General features: G+C 39.7%; 1 protein-coding gene across 3 annotated transcripts in view; it reads right to left on the bottom strand.

Moving 5' to 3' along the window:
- Nucleotides 1–24,692, bottom strand: part of TEC (tec protein tyrosine kinase) — a 125,453-nt gene that overhangs the window by 11,056 nt on the left and 89,705 nt on the right. For 2 of the 3 annotated variants that reach the window (XM_047856560.1, XM_047856562.1), the window contains exons 3-14: nt 24,363–24,467; nt 22,685–22,766; nt 21,906–22,034; nt 19,686–19,726; nt 18,488–18,663; nt 14,504–14,569; nt 9,014–9,068; nt 6,630–6,709; nt 5,300–5,433; nt 2,027–2,101; nt 1,101–1,272; nt 776–992 (exon numbers count right to left, since the gene is read on the bottom strand). In XM_047856560.1, the coding sequence (XP_047712516.1) occupies nt 776–992; nt 1,101–1,272; nt 2,027–2,101; nt 5,300–5,433; nt 6,630–6,709; nt 9,014–9,068; nt 14,504–14,569; nt 18,488–18,663; nt 19,686–19,726; nt 21,906–22,034; nt 22,685–22,766; nt 24,363–24,467 (1,332 nt within the window). The remainder of the gene's footprint in view (nt 1–775; nt 993–1,100; nt 1,273–2,026; nt 2,102–5,299; nt 5,434–6,629; nt 6,710–9,013; nt 9,069–14,503; nt 14,570–18,487; nt 18,664–19,685; nt 19,727–21,905; nt 22,035–22,684; nt 22,767–24,362; nt 24,468–24,692) is intronic. The other variant, XM_047856561.1, reaches the window with a different exon arrangement.

Here is a 24,692-nt window from a genome sequence, read left to right as displayed (position 1 = left end):
TCCCAGGTGGAAAATCACATTCTTTTTGATGAAAGAATCACCTTTAAGGTTTAACAGGAACTGATAGGTCCATCAACAAGCTGAAAATAGATACATTTGAGAAGAATAGGCAGACAAGAAAAAAACGAAAGAAAAAATGGAGGAGGTAGGGAGAGAGAGAGAGAGAGAGAGAGGAGAAATTAAGAAGTATCTCCATCACAATAATTTAGAACCAGTAATAGATTCCTTTTTCTAGTATTTTGAGGAGTTAACATGGGCTTCCATCTTTTCCCAGTGATTTGAGAAATAAGGAAAATAACCCAAGGGTTTCTGTTGTAGCTTCTGTTCTAGCTTACAGTGTATGCGGTGGGAAAGAGCTGGGGATTTAGTGACAGTCAGCCCTTAACTTCCCCACGTTATCACCTTATGCAAGTCATTTCCTGTCTCTCAAGCTAATTTTCTTACGTATCAATGACAATCAGAAAGACTAGCTGTCACCTGAGATTCTTAACGGGGCTCAAGTACTTAATACATGGTAAGTTGCTTAGAAATAATTACCTATGTAATTACATATTATTTATACAATTGTCTACGTAATTATGTATTAGATGTATTAGATTTACTAAAGATCTTTCTGTTAAAATTATGAGGCAAGTCAAACTGACCAAGTTTAAAGATAATGATGGGACACTGTTGAGAACAGAAAGTGGGTATTAATACATCATTGCTCATGTGCTGCCCCAGTGTCACAAAGGAACTGGGCCACCGAATGGGAACACAGATGGTTTCTGATTACCAGATCTCTGTGGATGAAGCTGTTTCTCTCCAGGTACTCCATCCCTTCACACACATCTTGACACATGCTCAGCAGCATATCTCTACTAAAATGACCTTGTCTCTGCCGGAGGAAATTCAGAAGACAGCCCCTTTCCATGAACTCCGTAACAATGTAAATTGGTTTCTGCTGGGTGCATACGCCATAAAGCTGTACCAGCTTCGGGTGTGTGAGCTTCCTGGGAGGGAAGTCATGCATACATATGGTTACTATAGGAAAAGAAACCAGCAGGGCTATTAGCTGGAGCCAGGCTAAAAGAGCAATGGGAAAGAACAGAGTAACTTACATCATCACTTTAGCTTCCTCTATAAAGTCTTCCTCACACATGGCACCTTCCCTAATAGCTTTGATTGCAACTTTGTATTGAGCTCTCCACTTGCCAAGCCTCACGACTCCAAACAGTCCGCTCCCCAGTTCCCTCATAAAGGTCAGCTCTGAAGGGTTGATCTCCCATTTTTCTGTGAGACAGAGGGAGAAAGTGATAACATTTAATAAGGAGAACACAGCATGAATCCGCGGGAAACAAAGAAACTACAACCAAGGTCAATGTCAAAGTTACAGGCTTGTACAACTGCCAGTAAAACATACAGCAGACTTGCAATGTGCATCTAAACTACAAAAGGTGGCTTTCCACCCTCTGGGGGATGATGGACTGCCTTCCGAGCCGTCACAATACAAGCAACGTGAACTGCAGAAAGCAAGAAGATGATGAACAATATGCTAATAATAATAGAGCTTAAAAGTGCTTAGAAAAAAAAAAAAAAGCTTCCTCCTTTAGCATTCTTCCCCCTCAGTTTCGTTTTTTGTTTTTTTCCCCCAATTACATCAGGTTGGAAAGAATTTAATCTTCTGTTTAAAGGGCTTTTGCTGGAAGCAACAAAGACCTCAAGTGGATGCCTTCTTTATTACCCCCATCCTTAACTTCCTGTGAGTAACCAACAAGGCTAGTGAGAACCAGGGAAGGATTTGGTTTATTTTAGAAATAACATGGCAGGGCTTATTTTTCACCAACAGGAAGTTTTCTGAATTATGAATAATGATGAAAACAGAAAATCGAGGGTTACCATAGCTATGAGTACAATCATCTAAAAACCCATACTATAAAACTATGAAAACAGTTCTACTATGTGGAATCCTAAACATCTAAACTGGTCTTGGGGTGGTGGATTTTTTTCAAGGAAAGTTAGCCAGTGCAACTATGAAATGAGTTACCATAGCTGAATCCTGCAGTGGTCGGTGCATTCTTCTCCCTCACATTCACTGGGTACCGCAGCCTTGTGACGAGTCCTGGAGGTCAGAGAGAGCAGTGCAGTTGAATTCATTCTTAATCACTCCGCATGGTAAAGCACAAACCTCAGAAACTCCTGTACAAAGTCCATTCATTTTCCACTAAGTGCTCATCATCTGTGGGTACATACAGTACCCTGCTATATGCTAGCGAAAAATAAAACCAGAGGAAGGCAGGCAGGAAGAAGATAATCCTATACTTTGAGTTGACCATTTCATATTTTTACAGAACATAAAAAAACTTTTAAAGATAGAAATGCTTTTATTCACTCAACAAACACTGCCTTTTAAATATTACCGTGTTCTGGGGCACCTGGGTGGCTCAGTTGGTTAAGTGTCCAACTCTTGATTTTGGCTCAGGTCATGATCTCGCAGTTCATGAGTTCGAGTACCGGGTCGGGCTCTGTGCTGACAGTATGGAGCCTGCTTGGGATTCTATCTCTCTTCCTCTCTCTCTGCCCCTCCCTGCCTTACTTTCTCTCAGAAATAAATAAATAAATAAATTTAAATAAATAAATAAATAAATAACTATTACAGGGTTTATCAAGCTCTCTGCTAGCATATTTGCTTCTCAAACATTTTTGAAAATGTTAAAAGGTTTCTAACAGTTACTATCACTTATTATTTCATGTTGTTTTCCAATGAGATCCGAACTATGAAAGGGATTTAAGGTAGTCTATTAAAAATTAAAGTGATTCACCTTGCTAACTCAATACAAGTAACCTTAGCATAAATAGAGGCTCTAAAATATCAACAACTGGAAGAGAAACTACTGGAAGTCAGTGAGGTGGGGTAAACCCTTTAACGTAAGTTGCTTCCAGCACTAAATGAGAAGAAATGGCACAGGTATTGAAAGGGCGGGCCTACGCCAGCCGACTCCATCTTGTTCTGTGTCCTTCACCTTGACCACACCTCCTCCCCTCGACTCCATCTTGTTCTGTGTCCTTCACCTTGACCACACCTCCTCCCCTTGAGTAAACCCTCCCTCACCGGACCCTTCCCCAGGACCCCTCCCCAGCCAATCGGCTGAGGCCATAGCCATTACCTCACCAACTGCCCCCAGGCCCCAATAAAACCTTTGTCCTTTTGAAACTCGCTCTCTTTCCCTGGTATCTCACCGCTGTGTCGGTGCAGGTAGGGGATTGAGCTCGAGCTAGCTCGAATAAAGGCTCTTTGCTTTTGCATCGGACTCGGCTCCCTAGTGGTCTTTGGGGATCACGAATTCTGGGCATAACAGTATCTCTCCTATAAGCACCCATTTTCCTCTGTATTTCTTCAGTTACAGCGTATCTCATAGTAACTTTAAAGTGTTACATACTTCTCTGTCTCCCCCACCAGACAGTAAGTTCGGAGAGACACAGGGTCAATGACTATCTCTAGTCCACCACAGACTCCCTAGAACCAGGCACAATGCCTGGCACGTAACAGACACTTAATACATGTTTGCTAAATGACTGAATTGAGGTAACGGTTGTTATACAAGGAGATGAAAGAAATAGGGAATGTGATCCCTGAAAAAGAAAGTAACAGAATAAGAGATAAGAAAAAGTTCTTGGGGGATAAATCGATAACGAAAATAGCTCCTCGCGTGTTAGACACAGACTTAACATATAACCCAGCAAATTCACTCTAAACACACTAATGACCACTCACCTGTATACTTAAATGGGCGAATTTCATGCTATTTAAATTATCTCTCAATAACTGTTCCTATCATTATCTGAGAAAACGGGCATCAATGTAGTTTCTGGTTCTGGTGTTTGGTTTGTTCCCACTCCGGTGGTAAGTATAGCAGAGATTCAGCAAGATGGAAAACTCATTCAGGACACAATTACTCTAGTCTTTAGAAGCCCCTAGCATAGTCCTAAACCCTGGGCTTGTCTGACGGCTTCTGTGACAGCCCTGACATAGACATATCTTAGGTTTTAGTTTAATACTGTTAAAAAAAGAAACTATCCAATGACACTTCTAAAGGTGGTAAGGTAGACTTTATTCGGGACCATTGTGATTGGTATAGGAACCACTGCAATATGATTTTAGAGTTCGACAGAGACTGGGTTCAACTCCAAATATAGCATGGACAAGCAGGAATTTACAGCCAAGGAGCAGGGGGGCAGTCAGTGGATGGAAAATTACTAAGAGGAACTCTAGGCAGGGAGGGGGTTGGGATACGCCAATCAACAGGATCTTGCTGAATATAAGCCAGGGTGACCGAACATCACCCAGTGGGAAATAAGGAACCTGATCAGATACTGAGTGCGAGTGGATATCAAGGGTGGGAGTTCCGGGGAAACTGACTTAGCAGGGTTCTTGCTAAAACTGGATCTTACAAGAAAGTGCATAAATAAATGGGTCTAAAAGATGGTTTAGGAGCCTGACTAATGCTTAGTCAAGCAAGGAGTCTTTGCTAATACCAAGGGTATAAGCGACAGAAATGTGAACATTCATCATATACAGTAAGAGTAACTCATGAGCTGAGGTCAAATCAGCTTTTTTTAAAAAAAACTTAAGGTTTATTTATTCTAAGAGGGAGAGAGTGGGAGAGCAGGGGAGGGGCAGAGAGAGGAGAGAGAGAATCCCAAGCAGGCTCCAGGCTTTCAGTGCAGAGCCCAACATGGGGCTCGATCTCATGAACTGTGAGATCATGACCTAAGCGGAACCAACAGTCAGATACTTAACCGACTGAGCCACCCAGACGCCCCAAGACAGCCTTTTACGAGACTTAATATTATTTCCCATTTTTCTTTGTATATATCACATCCTTAATATGCAATAATTTTATTTTATTTTATTTTATTTTTTTCAACGTTTATTTATTTTTGGGACAGAGAGAGACAGAGCATGAATGGGAGAGGGGCAGAGAGAGAGGGAGACACAGAATCGGAAACAGGCTCCAGGCTCTGAGCCATCAGCCCAGAGCCTGACGCGGGGCTTGAACTCACGGACCGTGAGATCGTGACCTGGCTGAAGTCGGACGCTTAACCGACTGCGCCACCCAGGCGCCCCTGCAATAATTTTAAATCAATCACACTCTACAATTAACTACAAACTGAAACTGTTCAAGGAAGAATTCATCACAATGTCTGACCATGTAGCCGTGGGGTCCCCGTAGTGGAGTGGTTATCACGTTCGCCTGACAATGTCTGACCACTGTAATCCCTACCCTATATTTGAAAAATGTTTTAACAGATCATGTACCTGCTGCATTGTGCTTATGATATTCAATAATCTCAGGAATTGAACCAAATGCATGTTTTTCTGCGAGATAATACTTCTTTGGGGATGTTGTTGTTTCCTTTATATGATAATGCCTGAAACCCGACGAGCCTTCTCTGAAACAAAAATCAAATTGTGTTAGCACCAAATTGTAATAACGTAACATCACTCTTAAGATGTTTTCCACCAAGAAACCACAGGTCCCTACATATGGCCCCTTCTAGTCTCTGCACAACTTTTATTTTTTCCCCACGTTCTTCTTAGCTTCACCTGTCACATTAACAGGTGGAAGTTTTTAAAGTGGTCACTGGTAATGTACTTGGCCCTTGCATGAGATTGTGAAAGAGAAAATTTACCAACTCCATTTACCAACACGTAAAAGTCTTAAAATACCTCTTAGCTGGCTACTGTTTTTTGTCCCTGCTATTAATGTAAATGTGCAAATGTCTACAAGACTTATACTTCTAAAAGTGAACCAACCCACTTCTAAAAAATGTATAAATTCTATTTTAGATATCTTTCTAGAACACAGATCTTCTCGAGTCATGTCTTGCTAAAAATTCTTTCAAGAGAATTCCCTCTGCTCTTAAAATAAAGCTCCTTGACACTGGCGTGACCTGACCTCTACTTTTATCTCTTAGGGTTCTCTTTCCTCCCTTCACCGCCCCCTTCCATTCTGGCTAAAATACTCTTTTGTCAGTTCCTGGAACTCATCATATCCTCCCTCAATTCTGGGTCCAGTTTCCTAAGTCAGAAACACTCTTTCCCTTCCCCCCACCTTCTGCCTGCATTACCCACCAGGTCTGTCTAGATGTCCCTAGAAAACACTGGTGACTAACTTGGATGTGTCTGGGCCATGTACTCCCCTCCCCCCCCCCCCCCCCCCCATACACACATTGCTCTCCGAGCATAATACTTACTCACATGCTACCACAACTGCCTGGTTGCTTGTCTGAATCCCCCACTAAGCTATAGGAAGGCAGGGTCTGTGTCTACTTTGTTCGCTGTGCCACCTTAGTGCTTAGTGCAGTGCACGGTACTCATTTCTTGAATGTTGCTAACGTTTCCATAGACATTCTCAATGGATATATATGGAAAACCATAAGGAAGATTACCAAGTACAGGAAATATGGATATAAAGAAATATGAACACAAAAAATAGGATAGATTTTAGAAATCAAGTGCAGATTTTCTTGTTTCATGCTGAAATGCAGCATAATGTTTGAACATTAGGAATCCATAAAAACTACACAGGAACTTCATATAAAAACTCTTAAAGAGAGAGAGAGAGCTTGATCGATTGATTACTTACCCTCCGAACTTTGTATAAAGGGAGACCGTGTACATGCCCGGCTGACTGGAATCTCTTACCATAAAACCACCTTCTTTATCCTAAAATCCAAGTTAAGAAAATGTTTCCAATCTAATAGCAAGTATCAATGCCATAGAGAAGATTCAAGAAACCCATCTTGTAATTTCATGTTTATTATCCTTTGCTTAGAAAATCTGCTTTGGAGAAGCACAGCTTAAAAAAAACAGGGTGTAACTACCTGACTTTCCCCTTCACATTACTGGGCTATGAGATTAGTTGAAGAAAGTACACTCACAATTCCCCCGATCACAAATCACCACACACAACAGCATGAGATATTTCAACAAGATATCTCGAAGCGTCCTTTCAGAACCGATACACAAGGTTTTGCAATTTCTAGAAGTGCTAGACATGTGGGGAAACAGTTACTGAAAAACGTGTTTCTTAATAATTGGGTTTCATAGCATACACTTCTCCTATTTGCTAGAAGCTTTGGATCCTGACTCAATATCATCTTCTATCCACAGCATTTTTCCTGTAAATATCTCAGTGCTCTTTATAAGGACATTCTTTAAGATCCCCAATTCCCCGGGAAATTGATGTTAAATATCACTGTTCACAAAAGGAGAGCTGCAAGCACAAGTAAATCAGGCAGAGAAAACCAAAAAGCAAAACAATACAGAATGACTAAAAAATAAGTTCTCAAGTTTTCAGCGAAACAGCAAGAAACAGAAGCTAGGAATGTCAAATACCTCTCTGCCGATAACCCGCCCCCCCCAGTCTCTAGCTTTAAGATGAGAGTGTGTTTAATAGTCAAAAAACAGGCTCTGTGATATTAGCACAGAGCCTGCTTGGGATTCTCTCTCTCCTTTTCTCTCTGCCCCTACCCCCGCATGCACACACGCTGTCTCTTTCTTTCAAAAATAAATAAAACTTTAAAAAAATGGAGAACCATTACAAAATAGAATAACTGGATCATAAATGTGGAGAATTGTACAGATCATCTTCTAATCCAACCTTCTTATCTTACAGATGTGCAAAACAGACTAGAGAAGTTACAGCTAGACTCAGGTCTCCTTACTTGGTCTACTGCAGTTCCCTCTATACTACATTTTACCCTTCTGTTTTATTGCTTTTTAAAGTGTAAGAATTTTAGCACACTTATTACTTACTATTATTTGGCTTCTTTATTTCTAAAGGCAACTAAATACTTAATCAAACTTCATTTATGGGGTGCCTGGGTGGCTCAGTCAGTTAAGCATCCGACTTCAGCTCAGGTCATGATCTCGTGGTTCATGGGTTCCAGCCCCGCATCGGGCTCTGTGCTGACAGCTCAGAGCCTGGAGGCCGCTTCAGATTCTGTGTCTCCCTCTCTCTCTGCCCTCCCCCCACCTCTCTCTCTCTCAAAAATAAACATTAAAAAATAAATAAATAAATAAATAAATAAATAAATAAATAAATAAAAACTTCATTTAAAATAGATATCATGTAATACTGATATAAATTATTTTAAAACAAATAACTTCAAGCAAAAAGGAAAAACACATTTAAGTACTAAAATCAAGGTAGCAAATAATAAATTAGTGAGAAAGGAAGTAAAGAAAATGTTACCCATGTACTAGTTGTTACCTATTGGTATGGATTTAATTGTCTCCTACTCAAAAAAGATACGTTGGAGTCCTAACCATATTTAGAGATTTACAGAGGGAACTGAACTGAAATGAGATCAATAGACTGGGCCCTAATATAATATGATGGAGTCCTTATATGAAAGGGAAATCTGGGGGGCACCTGGGTGGCTTAGTTGGTTACGTGTCTGACTTTGGCTCAGGTCATGATCTCATGGCTTATGAGTTCGAGCCCCACATCAGGCTCTGTGCTGACAGCTCAGAGCCTGGAGCCTGCTTCGAATTCTGTGTCTCCCTCTCTCTCTGCCTCTCTCCCACTCAATCTCTCTCTGTGTCAAAAATAAATAAATGTTAAAAAAAAAAAAAAAAGAAAGGGAAATTTGGACACAGAGACGGATATGCATGAAGGATGGAACAGAGGGAAAAAAAGGTGGAAGGCCTGAAACAGATCCCTCCCTCACAGCCCTCAGAAGGAGCCAACCCTGCTGGCCTCTGGATTCCAGACTTCCATCTAACCTCTAGAATCATGCAACAATGCATTTCTGTTGTTTAAACCGCTCAGTTTGTGGTACCTTGTTTTGGTGGCCCCAAGAAACTAACAGTACACAAATACTCAATTTTAAATGATTAAGAAGGACCACTTACATCACAGTATTTTTTAGCCTTTAGAAACAGATACGTGAAATCACTTCTCAGAGATTTGTTACAATTAATTTGCGCTGAAACCAAACTCACAAAACAAGTACAAAAACTTACTTCACTTCTAAGGAGTTGCTCTGCTTTGCTTCTATTCGTATTTCTGCAATACCATCTGAACAGAAAAGAAAGTACATTTAAGGCCTCAGCTTTTTATAATTCTCTAGGATTATTCTCTCTAGGCTTAACCAGGTAACACTGCTCATCAATAATAAATACAATAAGCGACAACAAGACACTACTCATAATCTCAATGATATAGACAATCGCTAGTAACATTTGGGTATATATACTTTCAGACTTTCCCTACCCATGTTATTATATGTATGATGCCATATATGGCATCGATATGTATATATGCCATGTATATGTATATGTATATGCCATATATATATGTATATGCCATATATATACATATATATGCCATATATATGTACATATATATGTATATGCCATATATATACATATATATGTATATGCCATATATATACATATATATGTATATGCCATATATATACATATATATGTATATGCCATATATACATGGCATATACATATGCCATGTATATGTATATGTATATGCCATACGTATATGCCATGTATATGCCATATATGGCATACGATATGTACATATGCCAACATTCATATTTTGTTATTAAAGTGGGATCAAGCTATACTTGCTATATCATAACCAGAACTTTTTATATAATAGTGTATGGACAGACATCTTTGCAAAGCAATATAGTTCTAGGCACCGTGGTATGGCTATGCCGTAATTTATTTAAACTGTTCTTCGTTATTTAACATAAAAATCATTTCCAATTTTTCTGTAATAATAACAAGAATGAATTTTACTCCACAGATTCAAACATGCAGGAAACATCATCCTACTTTCACTACTGTATTTAATTCAAATTAAAAGTTACCCCAAGCCCCTATCCCACCAATAGGTAGATTTCATTGCAAGTCATAATGGAGGCTCTCCCACTGAATTTCACAAAGGCCCCAAGTGTCAAAAGAAAGACAGCAAAACAGAAGAATAGGCCTCCTGAGTTTTCTAGACTTACTAGTTGTAGCACAGCCCCACACCCTGGCGGTCACCTGAGTCTCTGCCGTAGGAATACTGCTATTGCCAAGCAGCGACGCCAGCCCTCCCACCAGGTTCTGTCACCACTCTGTGCAATGACCCCAAACCCCTGCAGATCAGTGCCCCTTCTTAACCCCTGGGGAATCTTTCCCAAGGAAAGATGGAAACTGCCATCTCCCATCTCATCCTCTGAGATACTCTCTCCTCTCCCGGCTTCCCCCAGCCCAATCTCTCCATGAGAGAGGCCAAAGAACATGAACTCAGACCATTTCCTTTGGCGTTCGTTTTTAAACTTCTGTTGTTTGTTTTGATCTGTTTGTTTTAGATGCCCTTCAGTGAGCAGAGAACCCTCCACCACAGTCTTATTTCCTGAGGCTTCTAATGTTATGAAACCAGACAGGCCCCTCTGGACATCTGGATTTTCTACCGCTGGTTCAGCTTGATTATAAAAGAACCAGCACCTGCTTTTGACGCAGGAAGTACCCTGAGACAAGTGAACATAAAGGGAAAAATACAGAGACCAAAATATAATACAAGATCCTTTTTTTGGTCTGGATGCTTTTATGCACTCGTAGCAGCCTCACTACAATCTCAGTACAAGCTGATGGCTCTTATTTTATTTGGAGCCTGGGGTGATTAACCAGAATTATGGGCATTAAGATCTCATTGCCGTGGACCCCATTTTATGAGCTGAGACCAAGTTTAACGAAATTGCAGTTGTAATCAATCAACTTCCGTAAAGCAATAGAGAGATACAATAAATGAGGAGAACATAATGGATTCTGTCCCTGAGCTTTTCCACTGATACAAGAAACATTCATCAGAATGCCAAAAAAGTCAAAAATTAATTAAGGAAAGGCAACTGGAGTTCTCATGGCATATATTATAAACGAGCAGAACCTGAAAGATTGGGAAAAAAAATTTCCTTTGTAAATAACAAAGATTCAAACCCACATCTGCACAGCAAGAGTAAGCAACGGAGAGTTAGTCTCACATTCAGATGCAAGAAAACAGTTAAGGCTAACTTGTGGCTCTCAGGAGGAAACAGAGAAAGAAAGAGTCCTTTCTTCATCTAGTACATTCAACTCCCGGGAAGGGAAAAAGGAAATAAGGAAGAAAAGGAATCCATGGTACAAAGGGCAGGCAGGCTTTTTGGAATCCTGCCCTAAGCAGTGCTTTTTTCTGGCATTTGCGGATTCCCCAGAAAGGACATTTCTCCTCCCTAGGATGTAAACTCAGACCTTTAAGAATATGTTGAAGGAAGGAAAGGAGGAAGGAGTGAGGAACAAACTGATGAATCAATTAGTGGTATTTCCCAATGGCCCATTGTAGCTTCTCTCTCTCTTCTATGATGCTTATCACCAGGCGAGACAGGAAGGCCACTGATGGCTCTGCTGAACTCATCCTGGCAAGAGGAACTCTGCACACGGGTAAACGTGAAGGAGCCCACATGGTGAGCAAAAGTGCTGGGGCAGATGCTGGCCCACGTACATCTGTCCTAGCCGGTCACACAAATGTCTCTGTGAAAGGGAGGCGCCTGGTTGGCTCAGCTGGTTAAGCATCCAGCTCTCGATTTCAGCTCAGGTCAAGCTCTCACGGTTTGTGAGATCGAGCCCCGTGTCAGCATGGAGCCTGCTCGGGCTTCTCTCGCTCCGTCTCTCTCTGCTGCTCTCCCACTTGTGGTTTCTCTCTCTCCTTCTCTCTCTCAAAAAGTAAATAAACAAACTTAACAAAAAGAAAAAAGACAACCAGTGTAAATGATGGAAAACCAGAAACAAACCAACCAGCTATGATTCTTTGCTGGTTCTGTAATTTGACCCTTTTCCCCTGAGCCACCCACTCAAAGCCTTTTATCCTAGACTTTGCCCTATTCTAAGGGCCCTTTCATTTCTATCACCTTCTTCCTTTAACATCCTTCCACCAAGAACTTGTCATGACCATCACCACGAACCCACTTTCTTTTCTGCAGCAGCTCCTTTGACTCTCTCCTCTTCAAACTGTTACCTGGATGTGGAGGTCAGAACTAAGTTCTGCTGGCCCTGGGAGCCTCGGGCCTGGCAATCCTGAGTCCAGCCCCATGGGCTATCTGGGCCTGGGACTCCTGGGCCCCCCAAAACAGCAGGAGAACTCTTGATTCAATAGCTGGCAAAAGGCTTTTTTAAACCCTGGGAACATTTGAGATGTGTTACAGCATGGGCTGTAGCAGAGAACAACACAAATCTTGGTGTGGGAAAACAGAGGGAGAAGAGGGGGGATCTCTGATTGTCTACACTGGAAACAGGTTTTGTTCTTGTTGAGCGAGGCATGGCGCATGCCATGTGGAATCCTTGACCCTGGGCAGAGGGCTGAGGGGATTCCCATACCAGAGACCGTACATGGCAAATTCATTTAGTCACACAGAGTAGGAGGAGAGTCCCTTAGAAGAGAGGGTATTTCCAAACTAAGATAAATCCAAAAACTTCATGGCAATGAATCACAACCTTCATAAAATCCTTATTTGTAATCCCAAGAATCAGGGGAGTTCTCACAATTAGACAAGGACTATCTGGCTTCCAAGCATAACCCTCTTCAAATCATCAGTTATGTCTCAGTCAGATCACTTTATTTATTCATTTTTCTAAATATAATTTATTGCCAACTATATACAGTATGCTCTTGGTTTCGGGGGTAGATTCCTGTGGTGCATCGCTTACATATCACACCCAGTGCCCTCCTCAATGCCCATCACCCACTTTCCCCTCTCCCCCACCCTCCATCAACCCTCAGTTTGTTATCTCTATTTAAGAGTCTCTTTTGGTTTGCCTCCCTCCCTCTCTGCTTGTAACTATTTTTCCCTTTCCCTTCCCCCATGGTCTTCTGTTAAGTTTCTTGAGTTCCACATATGAGGGAAAACATATGATATCTGTCTTTCACTGACTGTCAGTCAGATCACTTTACAGTAGGGTCCAAGGGCGCCTGGGTGGCTCAGTCGGTTAAGCAGCCAACTATTGATTTCGGCTCAAGTCATGATCTCACGATTGGTGGGATGAGGTCCTGCATTGGGCTCTGCATTGTTAGCACAGAGCCTGCTTGGGATTCTCGTTCTCCCTCTCTCTCTCTGCCCCTCCCCCACTTGTGCGCATGCTCTATCAAAATAAATAAATAAATTTAAAAAAAAAGAAAAAGAAAATAAGGTCCAAGTTTTCACTGTTTAGTACCTTCCCTAATTCTAAAGATTTTGGTATTTTTTCCTAGAATTTATTTAAGAACAGAAACACTATTTATTTTACATATTTTTTATACCTTATCTACTTCTAAAACAACTTTGGGGGATCACACCACCGAGGGCTATTAATCCTTTTCTAGATTTTAAGGTACATCCACCTTACGGGCACTGATACGGACAGAGGAGACAGCTTTTTGTTGGTGGTGGTGATGGTGGTGTTTTTAAATAAGTGAATGAAGCATCAGAATGACCCCCTCAGAATGACCACGGAAGAGTATCTGGTATATATGAGCTTCTCATTAAAACCTGGCCACGTACTGCTATAGTGGGCTTATAAATAGTATGCCCATTGCCTTCTCTGGAAAGCAATTTGACAGCATGCATTAGGAGTCCTAACAAGTTCATCACTACCCTTTAGACCAGTACATAAATTTTTAGAGACCTCGTTGAAGACAATAAGCAAAAAGAGGTTATCCCAGTTAACGTTACGGAGCAAAGATGCTACACAGCACAGTGCCTTACAAATAAGGCAATGGTTATATAAAATATCACACATCTATGTGGCATGTGCCTCGTTGTATGCGCTAAGGCCTAGCACAGTGCCTCATACATGCTAGGATCTCAGTAAATATCTGATGAATTTGTGACTGAATGAAACATAATGCAGTTATGAAAATGTTTTTGAAGAACACCTAACGGCATGAGGAAAATTCAATTCATAATATACTGTGAAGTAGAACAAAAAGGATACAAAACATACACAGCATGATTCTGCTCCTTAAATAACAGTTAAAAAAAAAAAAACTGAATGGAAATATGCTAATGTTAACACGGGCCAACTCTAGTTGATTTATGAGTAATTTTTATTAACATTTTTTGTATTTTAAACATATTGCTATCATATTGCTATGATCATATTGCTATCATAGCAAGAGAAAAGAAACAAACATTTTTTTTTTTTAAGGCCACTCTTGGAAACTGTATTCTGATTTCCTGAATGAATGAACAATGATCTGTACTTCAAAGTCAGCTAAGCTGTGATTTGTTTAAAATAAATTCAATTATATTTGCCCGTGTAACTGCATTCATACATAGTACCTTCAGGTAAAGCCTATTTAGAGAAACTAATTCTCACAACATCCACTCTGCACAACTGACTTCAGGAAAGATATCTATTCATGTCCAAAATGCCTTACATAACTAGGAAAATGAAAACATTTTCTGGTTCTCCACATTCACAAAAAAACCATTTACTTACTCATATTGGTCTAAGTTGTTCGATTTCTTTCCCGTTACATAATTACTTGGGATGTATCCTTCACTCCTGGAAGGAAGGAAAATACTTTTAAGTAAACTGAAATTATTTTACTGAGAAGTTATTAAAAGAAAGATTATTGCCTTTATGAAATCATTAAAGCACTATATTGCCTAAAGCTTCAAGAAAAACTAGCTAACCCCCAATAATTCAATATACCTATAGCATTTGATGCTTTACAAAGTACTTCCTCGTTTGGCCTTCCCTAAAATTGTGAGGTAGGCAGGCACTACCTTCCTGGGTAGGCAGGTACCCCCTTCCTGGTGGGGAAAATGAAGCTTAGAAAGATTAAGGGATTTTCTTCAGGTCCCAAAGCTAGTCAGTAACAGGGTCAGAACTTAAAATCTGAACTTGTGACTAGGTTCAGAGCCCTTCCTAACATTTCACGATGCTTCCCTTGAATTCTTGGGATGTTTTAAAGAAATCTCTATTTGAGAAAAGTGAAAATGTTGGATAAAAACAGCCATCTTGTCCATAGTCCCAAACATCTGTGGAGAGCATTGTTGCACAGTAGTCCCTGACCTCTATATCAACATCACCTGGGCCACTTGTTACAAAGGCAAATTCTTGGGTCATACCCCAAAGGAACTGAATGAGAAGGCCTATGTGAGGCCAAGGAAATTTCATTTTTACCCCTCATAACTCTTACACATTACAGCTGAAGAAGACCTCATACCTGAAATCTGTTAGAGAAAATCTCAAATGCTCACGAAGAGGTAACTATGTGAGATGATGGGTCTTCTAATTTGATTGTGGAAATCACTTCACAATGCATACATATATTACAACACTGTGTTGTACACCTTAAATATATGTAATTTTCACTTATCAATCATACTTCAATAAAACTGGGAAATTTTTTTTTAATTTAAAAAATTTAATTAAAAAAAATTTTAGCCAAAAAAACCCACTCATAATAGGTACACTCTTGGTAGGAGCCCAGATTATCAGTGTAAGATAAAAGGCATACATGTATACAATTTTAAAAATTGAGTAAAACCCTAGTAATCTTAAATTTGAATTTGGGGGCGCCCGGGTGGCTCGGTCGGTTAAGTGTCCAACTTCGGCTCAGGTCACGATCTCACGGTCCGTGAGTTCGAGCCCTGCGTCGGACTCTGTGCTGACAGCTCAGAGCCCGGAGCCTGTTTCAGATTCTATGTCTCCCTCTCTCTATGCCCCTCCCCTGTTCATGCTCTGTTCTCTCTGTCTCAAAATAAATAAACGTTAAAAAAAAATTTTTTTTTTAAATTTGAACTATTACTAAGAACTCATAATACACACACACACACACACACACGTAGCTCTGTTGCACTGAAAAGGCCTAGAAACAATGACAATCAAGTAGTAATTAGAATCCTAGCACTCTGATTATTGTCCAAAGATTAACTCACTAAGAGGCAGCATTCCTCAGGAAAATGGCAAATTGCAGGTTTGGCCAGGAAAAATACAAGATGAACTTGAGCTGTTTTATTTTACCCAGAAAGCAAGGAATCTAAGAAAGATTAAAGTGATCCCAACCAGGAGCACCTGGGTGACTCAGTCGGTTGAGCGTCTGACTTTGGCTCAGGTCATGATCTCACAGTTCAGTAGTTTGAGCCCCATGTCAGGCTCTGTGCTGACAGCTCAGAGCCTGGAGCCTGCTTAGGATTCTGTGTCTCCCTCTCTCTCTGCCCCTCCCCTGCTCTCTCTCTCTCTCTCAAATATAAAATAAAACATAAAAAAAAATTTTTTTAAGTGATCCCAACCCAAAACAGCTACCACTCACCTATGATGGGACAATTCAAGCAAAAAGAATAGTGACTGCAATGGTTGCAATATGCATGCATAATAATACTTAAAAAAAAATAATTGGGTACCATTGTTATCACTAGAGGAAGCTCAGTTATCAACGCACTAAAATTGGTAAAAGGAAAGAATCAAACATTTCTCTTGCCTTTGCTGCACAAACTAAATGAACTGGCTGATGAGGCAGTTCTTCTTTAGAGAATTAATAAATGTAGACGGAATGAAGAGTCAGAAAATTATCATTTTACAATCCCTAATGAAATAATGGATCTAAGCAGTACTCACTAATGAATGCCAAATCATTAGGTGCAATCCTGATGAGTTTTTTCATCACCTGAACCACTGAGTAATCTTCACATCATTAGAAGTGGGACAACCAGATATCAACTTCTAATGTGATCAAGCCTCTAGATTACAATTTGCAGGAAATACAGGACACAGAGACATATTAGATGACGCCATGTGAAAGCATTTAGTTTAATCTAGATTGTGGCTCATTTCATAGGGTAAATGACCTGGTTTCATCAATAAATCAAAAAAAAAAAAAAAAAAAGGATGGGGGCTGTTGTAGAACAAAAGAGAGACCTATCAGCCCAAGTGCAGTATGTGGAGCTTGTTTTAGTCTTACTTAAACTGTATAAATACATATTAGAGCTACTCAGGGAAAAATGGAATTACATAATTGGTACTATCCTTAGACCTTGATCAGAGAGGTCCCTGTCGTGGTCTCACACTTCTAAGAGCATGCTAAAGTCCATGTTCCCTCAGTCCTCCTCTAGACCATCATCTGGGTAACTAGGACCCCCAAACTCTCTGTCCATTGCTAAGGCCAACACAGACCTTTCACCTTGCAGACTCTGAAAAGTAAATTATGCTAGTTATGTGCAACTCCTTCAGCCCAGGTCCAAGGGTGGCCAAGTTGGGGAGTGGCTCTTGTAAACTACGTGGACAGAGCTTAGACGTATGGCTGGGAGATCCATATGGTACACGTGAGACAGAACTGAGGTAGAAGGGAAGAGGAAAGGAAGGTACCCCAGGGAGTCAGCCCTCCATGCACTGTCACCTTCTGGCATGGGACTCTTAATTCAAACCTTGCCTCCTTGCCATTTTGAAGGTACGTTTGTCAGGTTAGAGGATAAATGATATTTTATTGACCAGTTTGTCGGCTTGACTTATAACTTCAAAATACTTAGATACATGATATATGGGCTTTCATTTGTACTCTTCTTTCAGTCCTGAAAATGCCAGGGGAAAGTCTACAGATGGTATTTTTTTAAATTATCACGAAGTATGATAACGACATGGTAGTTGTTCAAAAACATCTTTAGCAGTTAGACGTAGGGATGAAATTGACAAAATGATTTGAATTTACTTTTAAATACTCTAGAAAAAAAACAATTGGGAAGATTGGTAAATCAGTCCACAAGTGAAGTGAGGAATAGAGAACTGGAATTGAGAATGGGGCAAGGAGGTGAGAAAGTAGATTTGGAGGGAGGGTATGCTCTGTCCCGGGCAAAAAGTCCTCCTTTTTTTATCCACAAGAACTCAGAATATAAACAGGATTATATTTCAGAGGCAAGCAAAGGATAGAGTTTCCTTAATGAAGCCTAAAGGATGCTCATCCTCTACATTTATCCAGATCTATTCATTACTTACCAATAATAAAGTTGAAAGGATGGTTCCTTTAAATCCAAAATTATCTTGTATAAATAATGCTTGGTTTTAAATTTCTTGCATATATGTGTATACATGTATTTTATACCTACACACATGCACGCATGCACAAGCACACACACACATTCTCCCTCTTGGAAAAATGTAAGATTACTTACCTCAGAGGAGAAAAGCCTAAAATATCATTCCCCCAAGATAAAAGTTATCTAATTAAACATCTAATGAATGAGAAAGAGACCAATGTGATGCATTCTAATTTCTGGAAAGAAGTGGTTGATCCATTTACATTTATTGAGTCATTACTGAGACTACATTTTGTTACTGCAAAGTAACGATGTGTACTTCCATTACTTGCTGGCTGAACCAGTCTCATTACGTGATTGTTACAGACGATTCTCTTCTTGCTCAGCACTTCACCCCCACCCCGACCCCTGCTTTGTGTGTCATGCACAGAGAGGAAGCACTTACCCGTATTTATCTCTTGCTCTCCACCAATGAACATCATTCTTTTCTAATATAATATACTCTTGGCCTCTCTCTAATCTGAGATCATGTGCTTCTGTCGCTTGGAAATCATACATGGCTACAACGATTTCTTCACTATTATCTTCTTCCTCAGGTGGAATTGGTGGGGGAGGCCTTCGCTAAGAAGAGGAGACAACATCTGAAAATTTAGTCATTCTGCTTGAAACTGGGTATGGAATCAAACACTAAGTGATCCACACAGCACCGGAGGATAAAGCAGAAACCTCAAGTCTAAGTAATGCAACCCGGGGAACTTTCCCATGAGTTTAATGATATTGATGCTACTGGACCTCTCATGAGTTTCAGAATATAGGACACGAGCAAAACCCCTCTTTAAACATCAAACAGCCTCCTCTTGGTGTCAAGCCTGGCCTTCCAGGGAGAGCTAAGGATAACATGGGAGTAGAAACCAAAGGACTAACGGTGGACCCACCATTCAAATGGCCTGCAATGGGGAAAAGGCACACTAGGGAGCGAGTCTTTTACCAGGTATCCTCTCAGTCAGAGGAATTTGCACTTCTTCGTCCCTACTATGTGCAAGGCACGCACTTAGTACCTAACACACTTTTTCTCCTTTATTCTTAATACTGATCCCATGAAATAAGAGTATAAAACTCCCATTTTACAACTGAGGAAACATGGTTTAAGGAATCCACCCAAAGTCACTCGTACCAGATTCACATTGGGTCAGGTATCGTCTGGGTCCAAAGTATCCCGTATGGTGTTTTCCACCTCACCCACTCTTCAAAAGCATATCATTAAATCACCTCACCCACTCTTCAAAAGCATATCATTAAATCACTGAAGTCACTTCCTCGGCATAGTACTGTGGTCTTAAGACTGAAATAGTCCTTTAACGTCCCACAGCCCTTATACAAATCTTGAGGCCAAAATAAAAGCAAAATGCCACATGAGGAAGGGTCCCCGGTGATAATATCTGATATAATTAAATTAATGATAATATCTGATATAATTAAATTAATGTTATTTGACACCAAAAAAATTCAAAAATCCATAGTATATCTGTTTGTGATATGATACTGGGTGGCGGGGGAGGGGGGGCAAAGGGGCAGAATCACGTGAATGAATATAAACTTACTTAACAAACTGCAAATGCTTCCAAAAGGCAAAGTCCACCTACCTTCTTTGTTTCTGGTGCTGGAGGTAGTGCTTTTTTTATACCTGCAAATGACAACAACAAAAATAGGTCCAAATGCCATTTACCAATGATTGATAGTTTTAACAAAAAGTGAAGATGAACAGAGACCAGAAATCTACCTGGACTCTCTCACTCTGGTGCATGCGGCTTGTATCACTATTTCCGAAAAGACCTTAAAATGCTATCAAAGCTGGCTTGTTTTTTTGCCTTCCTGAACAAACTACAGACATGCCGTAGGGATCGGGGCCATGACTTATTCTTTGTAAACAAGTAGGAATATGACAAGTTAAGAAGCTTCTGCTCAGCAAGGGAGACCATCAACAGAATGAAAGGCAGCCTACAGAAGGGGAGACAATGTTTGCAAACCACATATCAGATAAAGGGTTAATATCTAAAATATACAAGGAGCTCCTAGAACTCCATAGCGAAAAAATTCAATTAAAGACGCTACAAAGGACCTGAATAGACATTTGTCTAAAGAAGACATACAGAAGACATACAGGCCAACAGGTCCATCTCACATCTGTTAGAACGACTATTATCAAAAACACAAGAGAGAACAAATGCTGGTGAGGGTGTGGAGAAAAGGAAACCCTCGTGCACCGTCGGTGGGAACGCAAACTGGCACAGCCACTCTGGAAAACAGCATGGAGGTTCCTCAAGAAATTAAAAACAGAACTAGCATATGACCCAGCAATCCCACTTCTGGGTACATACACAAAGGGAAGGAAATCAGTACCTTGAAGAGATAGCTGCATTCCCATATTCATAGCAGTGTTATTCACAGTAGCCAAGGTATGAAAACAACCTAAATGTCCAGCAACAGATGAATGAATTTAAAAAAAAAAATGTGCTGTGTATGTATGTACGTACACAATGGAACCTTATTCAGCTTTTACAAAGAAGGAAATCTTGCCTTTTGCGACAACGTAGATGAACCTGGAGGGCGTTATACTAAGTGAAGTAAGTCCAGACAGGTAAAAAAGACAAGTATCATGTGGTATCAATTATATGCGGAATTTTTTTAAAAAAGTCAAACTCATGGTAACAGAGAGTAGAGAAAGTGGTTGCCAGGGGATGAGGGTTGGGGGGAAGGAGATAGAGATATTGGTAGAGGGCACATATTTTCACTTAGAAGATAAATAAGGTCTGAGTGTCTAATCTATAACATATGTTATATATATATATATAACATATAACATATAACATATAACATATAACATTTGGGGACTACACTTGATAACACTGTAATGTAGAACTGAAATGTACTAAGAGAGTATGTGCAACTTAAATACTGTCACACATACACATAAAAAGGTATACATGTAAGATAATAAATGTCTTAATTAACTCAATGGGAAGGATCTATTCATAATGCAGAAGTACATCAAATCATCACACTGTATGCTTTAAATATCTTACAATATTATTTGCCAATTATACCTCAATAAAGTTGAAGGAAAAAAACCTGGGGCACCTGGGTGGTTCAGTCAGTTAAGCTTCTGACTCTTGATTTCAGCTCAGACCATAGCCCCTGGACAAATTCCATGCTGGGTGTGGAGCCTGCTTAAGATTCTCTCTCTCCTTCTCCCTCTGCCCCTCCCCTGATCATGTTCTCTTTCTCTCTCAAAAGAAAAGAAAAGAAAAGAAAAGAAAAGAAAAGAAAAGAAAAGAAAAAAGAAACAAGAGGGGTGGCTGGGTGGCTCAGTCGGTTGAGCGACCGACTTTGGCTCAAGTCGTGATCTCATAGCTCATGAGTTTGAGCCCCACATCGGGCTCTGTGCTGACAGCTCGAAGCCTGGAGCCTGCTTCGGATTCTGTGTCTCCCTCTCCCTCTGCCCCTAACCCACTCGCATTCTGTCCCTCTCTCAAAAATAAATAAACATTAAAAAAAAAAAAAAAGAAAGAAAAGCTGCTGATGGTGCCACATTAGGCTTAAGCTTTTAATAGAGTCATTTTAAGTAGGCTTCCTTATTATGATAAAAGTTCTCAAAAATAGACCTTTTGATTCCATGATATGGCCTCCCTGCTGACTAAATATAATTATTCTTACAAAATACACTGTGCTAGAAAATGTAAAGGCCATTCAAGATGGCCTTTCCAAAATCAAAATCAAAAATCAAAATCAAGTCACTGTTTCACTATCCCAATAGCATGTACATCCTACATACAATATAATTATAAAATAAAATAAATACTTACTACTCTCAAAAAGATTGTATTTTTCACATCCGGGTGCTAGTTTTTCAGTTTGTCTACAACACTGGTAACTTCCATCTGCCCAAAATTTAGGATGATATTTAATCATAATATTATTGTTGTTCTTTATTTCTGTAATTCATAGACACATTAAATGATCAGTGAAATAAAGCAGAGATGGTAGAATGTTTTGTAAATAACACTGTTGATCATTCTTTATTTCTCAGATACTATGTTTACTATAAAAACACCTTCACAGCATCATACAACCCAGCATTCAGAAAATCCATATGGTTCTCTTTCACCTTTTTTTTGGTGAAGCACCTTTGTTAGCAGAAGTGACCTCTGCTATACCATGATGGATAAACACAAAAGTCAGCCCACAACCAAAAGAAGGGATGAGGACTGTCCAGTGTAAATCACCCATTTAAATACTTATTCACAAGTCAGTTCATCCATACCAAATGTTGACTAAATAGGCAATTTCTTAGCAGATCAAATCCTGTTATCCTAAAAGCCCAGATGCTTTATCATCTTTAAATGCATTAGGCATTAAATGAAAGTGTGTGTATATATACATACACACACTATGTATATACCACTAGAAGGAATCAGATTATAAAAAAGGAAGCTCTCTTCAGCATGAATCACAGTAACAGAATGTCCTTGGAGAAACACTTACTGTAGCTTAAAAGATTATAAATGCAAGATACATTAGCTGTATTTCTTTTTTAGTGATAACACCCTAAAATTATTTAGAGCTAATACGACATGAGTTTTACCTTCTTTTAACTTCTTCACCCACCGGTCCCTGCTTTGTGCACTAGGTGCAAAAATGTAAAGTGTGTTAGCATCATGAACAACCTAAAATAAAACAAAATGTGGATGAGGTGAGAAACACTTAGGCACAGCACTTCTGCCTAGCACAGAGCCTTTGGTACCACAGGCGCCAATGAATGATTCTGAAATGATCAAATAAAAGTCAATCACTTCGGATCCAAAGAACCCACATTTCTTTCTTACAAAAGCATACCTATTTCTTCATGTCGACATCAAGTGGGACACATATTTTGCAAAGGACTGTGTTTTCATAGAAGAAAAAATATACGGAGGCCAAGATGCTTCACTAATCTTATTTCTCACAATCTAATTAACTGAAGATCCCGAAGTAAATTTGGTGTCTCGGGGATTATTCTAATCTAGTATTTTTCTGAATAATATTTTACATGAATGGACTACTCTCTCAGTTTCACTCCTACACCTTCCTTTTGCCACTATGAATAACAGCAGTACCTAACTTTATTAAATACTACCCCAACTCTATACTATGTGCTTTACAGACATTAACTCAATTAATCCGACCATCAAGGCATCAGTATTTACATTTTATAGAGGAGGAGACTAAAGGGCTGATCTCCAGACCCTCCACTCCTATGTAACTCCAGGAAGCACCATTCATATAGAACATGCTGCACATGGTATCCCCCCAGTGTTGTGCTCCTTAACCTACCCATTGCCATTTGGCTAATCATCCAGAAAATAGGATCTGACCTCAGAGTCCAAACCTTGAACCACAGTGCCTCTTTTACAGGAAACTCCTGGTGAGCAATTAAAAGTCTTATTCTTAGTATTTTTAATATAGTAATAAAATTCAGCCTGGGAAACTAACCCAAGAATTTTGTCTTTGGTCTGTTGTCACTTTACCCTTGATCACAGTCACAAGGCAAAAACATCTTGATGGGCTACAAATAAATACAAGGCTAGAAATCTCCCTTCCGACACAGAAAGACAAATGCCACATGATCTCACTCTATGCAAAATCTAAAATAGTCAAATTCATAGAAGCAGAGGGTAGAGGAGTAGTTGCCAGGGACAGGGAGGAGGGGGACATGGGGAGATGTTGGTCAAAGGGTACAAAGTTTCAGTTAAGCAAGATGAATGTTCTGGAAATCTAACATACAGCATGGTAATTACAGTTAATACTACTGGATGCTTTACCTGAAGTTTGCTAAGAGGGCAGGTCTTAAGTGCTCACATACAAAAGAAAAGAAAAAAGAAAAGAAAAGAGAAAAGAGAGGGAAGGGAAGAGAAGAGAAGGTAAAGAAAGGAAGGGAAACAGAGGGAAACAAAGGGGAGAGAAGGGAAGTGGAGGGGAGGGGAGGGAAGTGAAAGGAAAGGAAAGGAAAGGAAAGGAAAGGAAAGGAAAGGAAAGGAAGAAAATGGTAACTATGTCAAATGACGGATGTTAATTAGTTTGACTGTGATCATTTCACAATGTACACAGACACCAAAACATCAAGTGGTACCCCTTAAATATACACAACTCCTATGTGTCAATTGTCCCTTAAAAAAGCTGAAAAAATTTTTTTTAATCAACGACCACAGCAATGCCAGGAAACTGTAGTAGTAAGCATGACTAAAAACCCAGAATTACACTTTGGCAAACACATGGCAACTCACCTGAAATGGATATTTGTTTTGGCAGGGAACAACAGCATCATCATTCTTCACTATTTCCACACACTTGATTTTTGAAACATCAATAAATCCCTTTCTGTATTTTTTCTGTTGAAAGATAAAAAGGAGGGTGGGGAGGGAGAACCATTACAATTATAAGATACAAGACAAGAGGTTAATAGTAATATCTGTTAATGAAATCACTGATTCAAAATATTACTACTTCCTTAATAATTACCTAAATCAGGTTTCCATTTATTGTCAAAACATTTCAAACTACTAACACTGTGAGAATTGTAATAAAAGTAATTATTTCCATTTATTTCTAAAGAT

Source organism: Prionailurus viverrinus, chromosome B1 (assembly GCF_022837055.1).
Source record: "Prionailurus viverrinus isolate Anna chromosome B1, UM_Priviv_1.0, whole genome shotgun sequence".
Taxonomy (NCBI): Eukaryota; Metazoa; Chordata; class Mammalia; order Carnivora; family Felidae; genus Prionailurus; species Prionailurus viverrinus.
The sequence above is the reverse complement of the archived record's forward strand: the minus strand, read 5'-3'. Positions and strand labels throughout refer to the sequence as shown.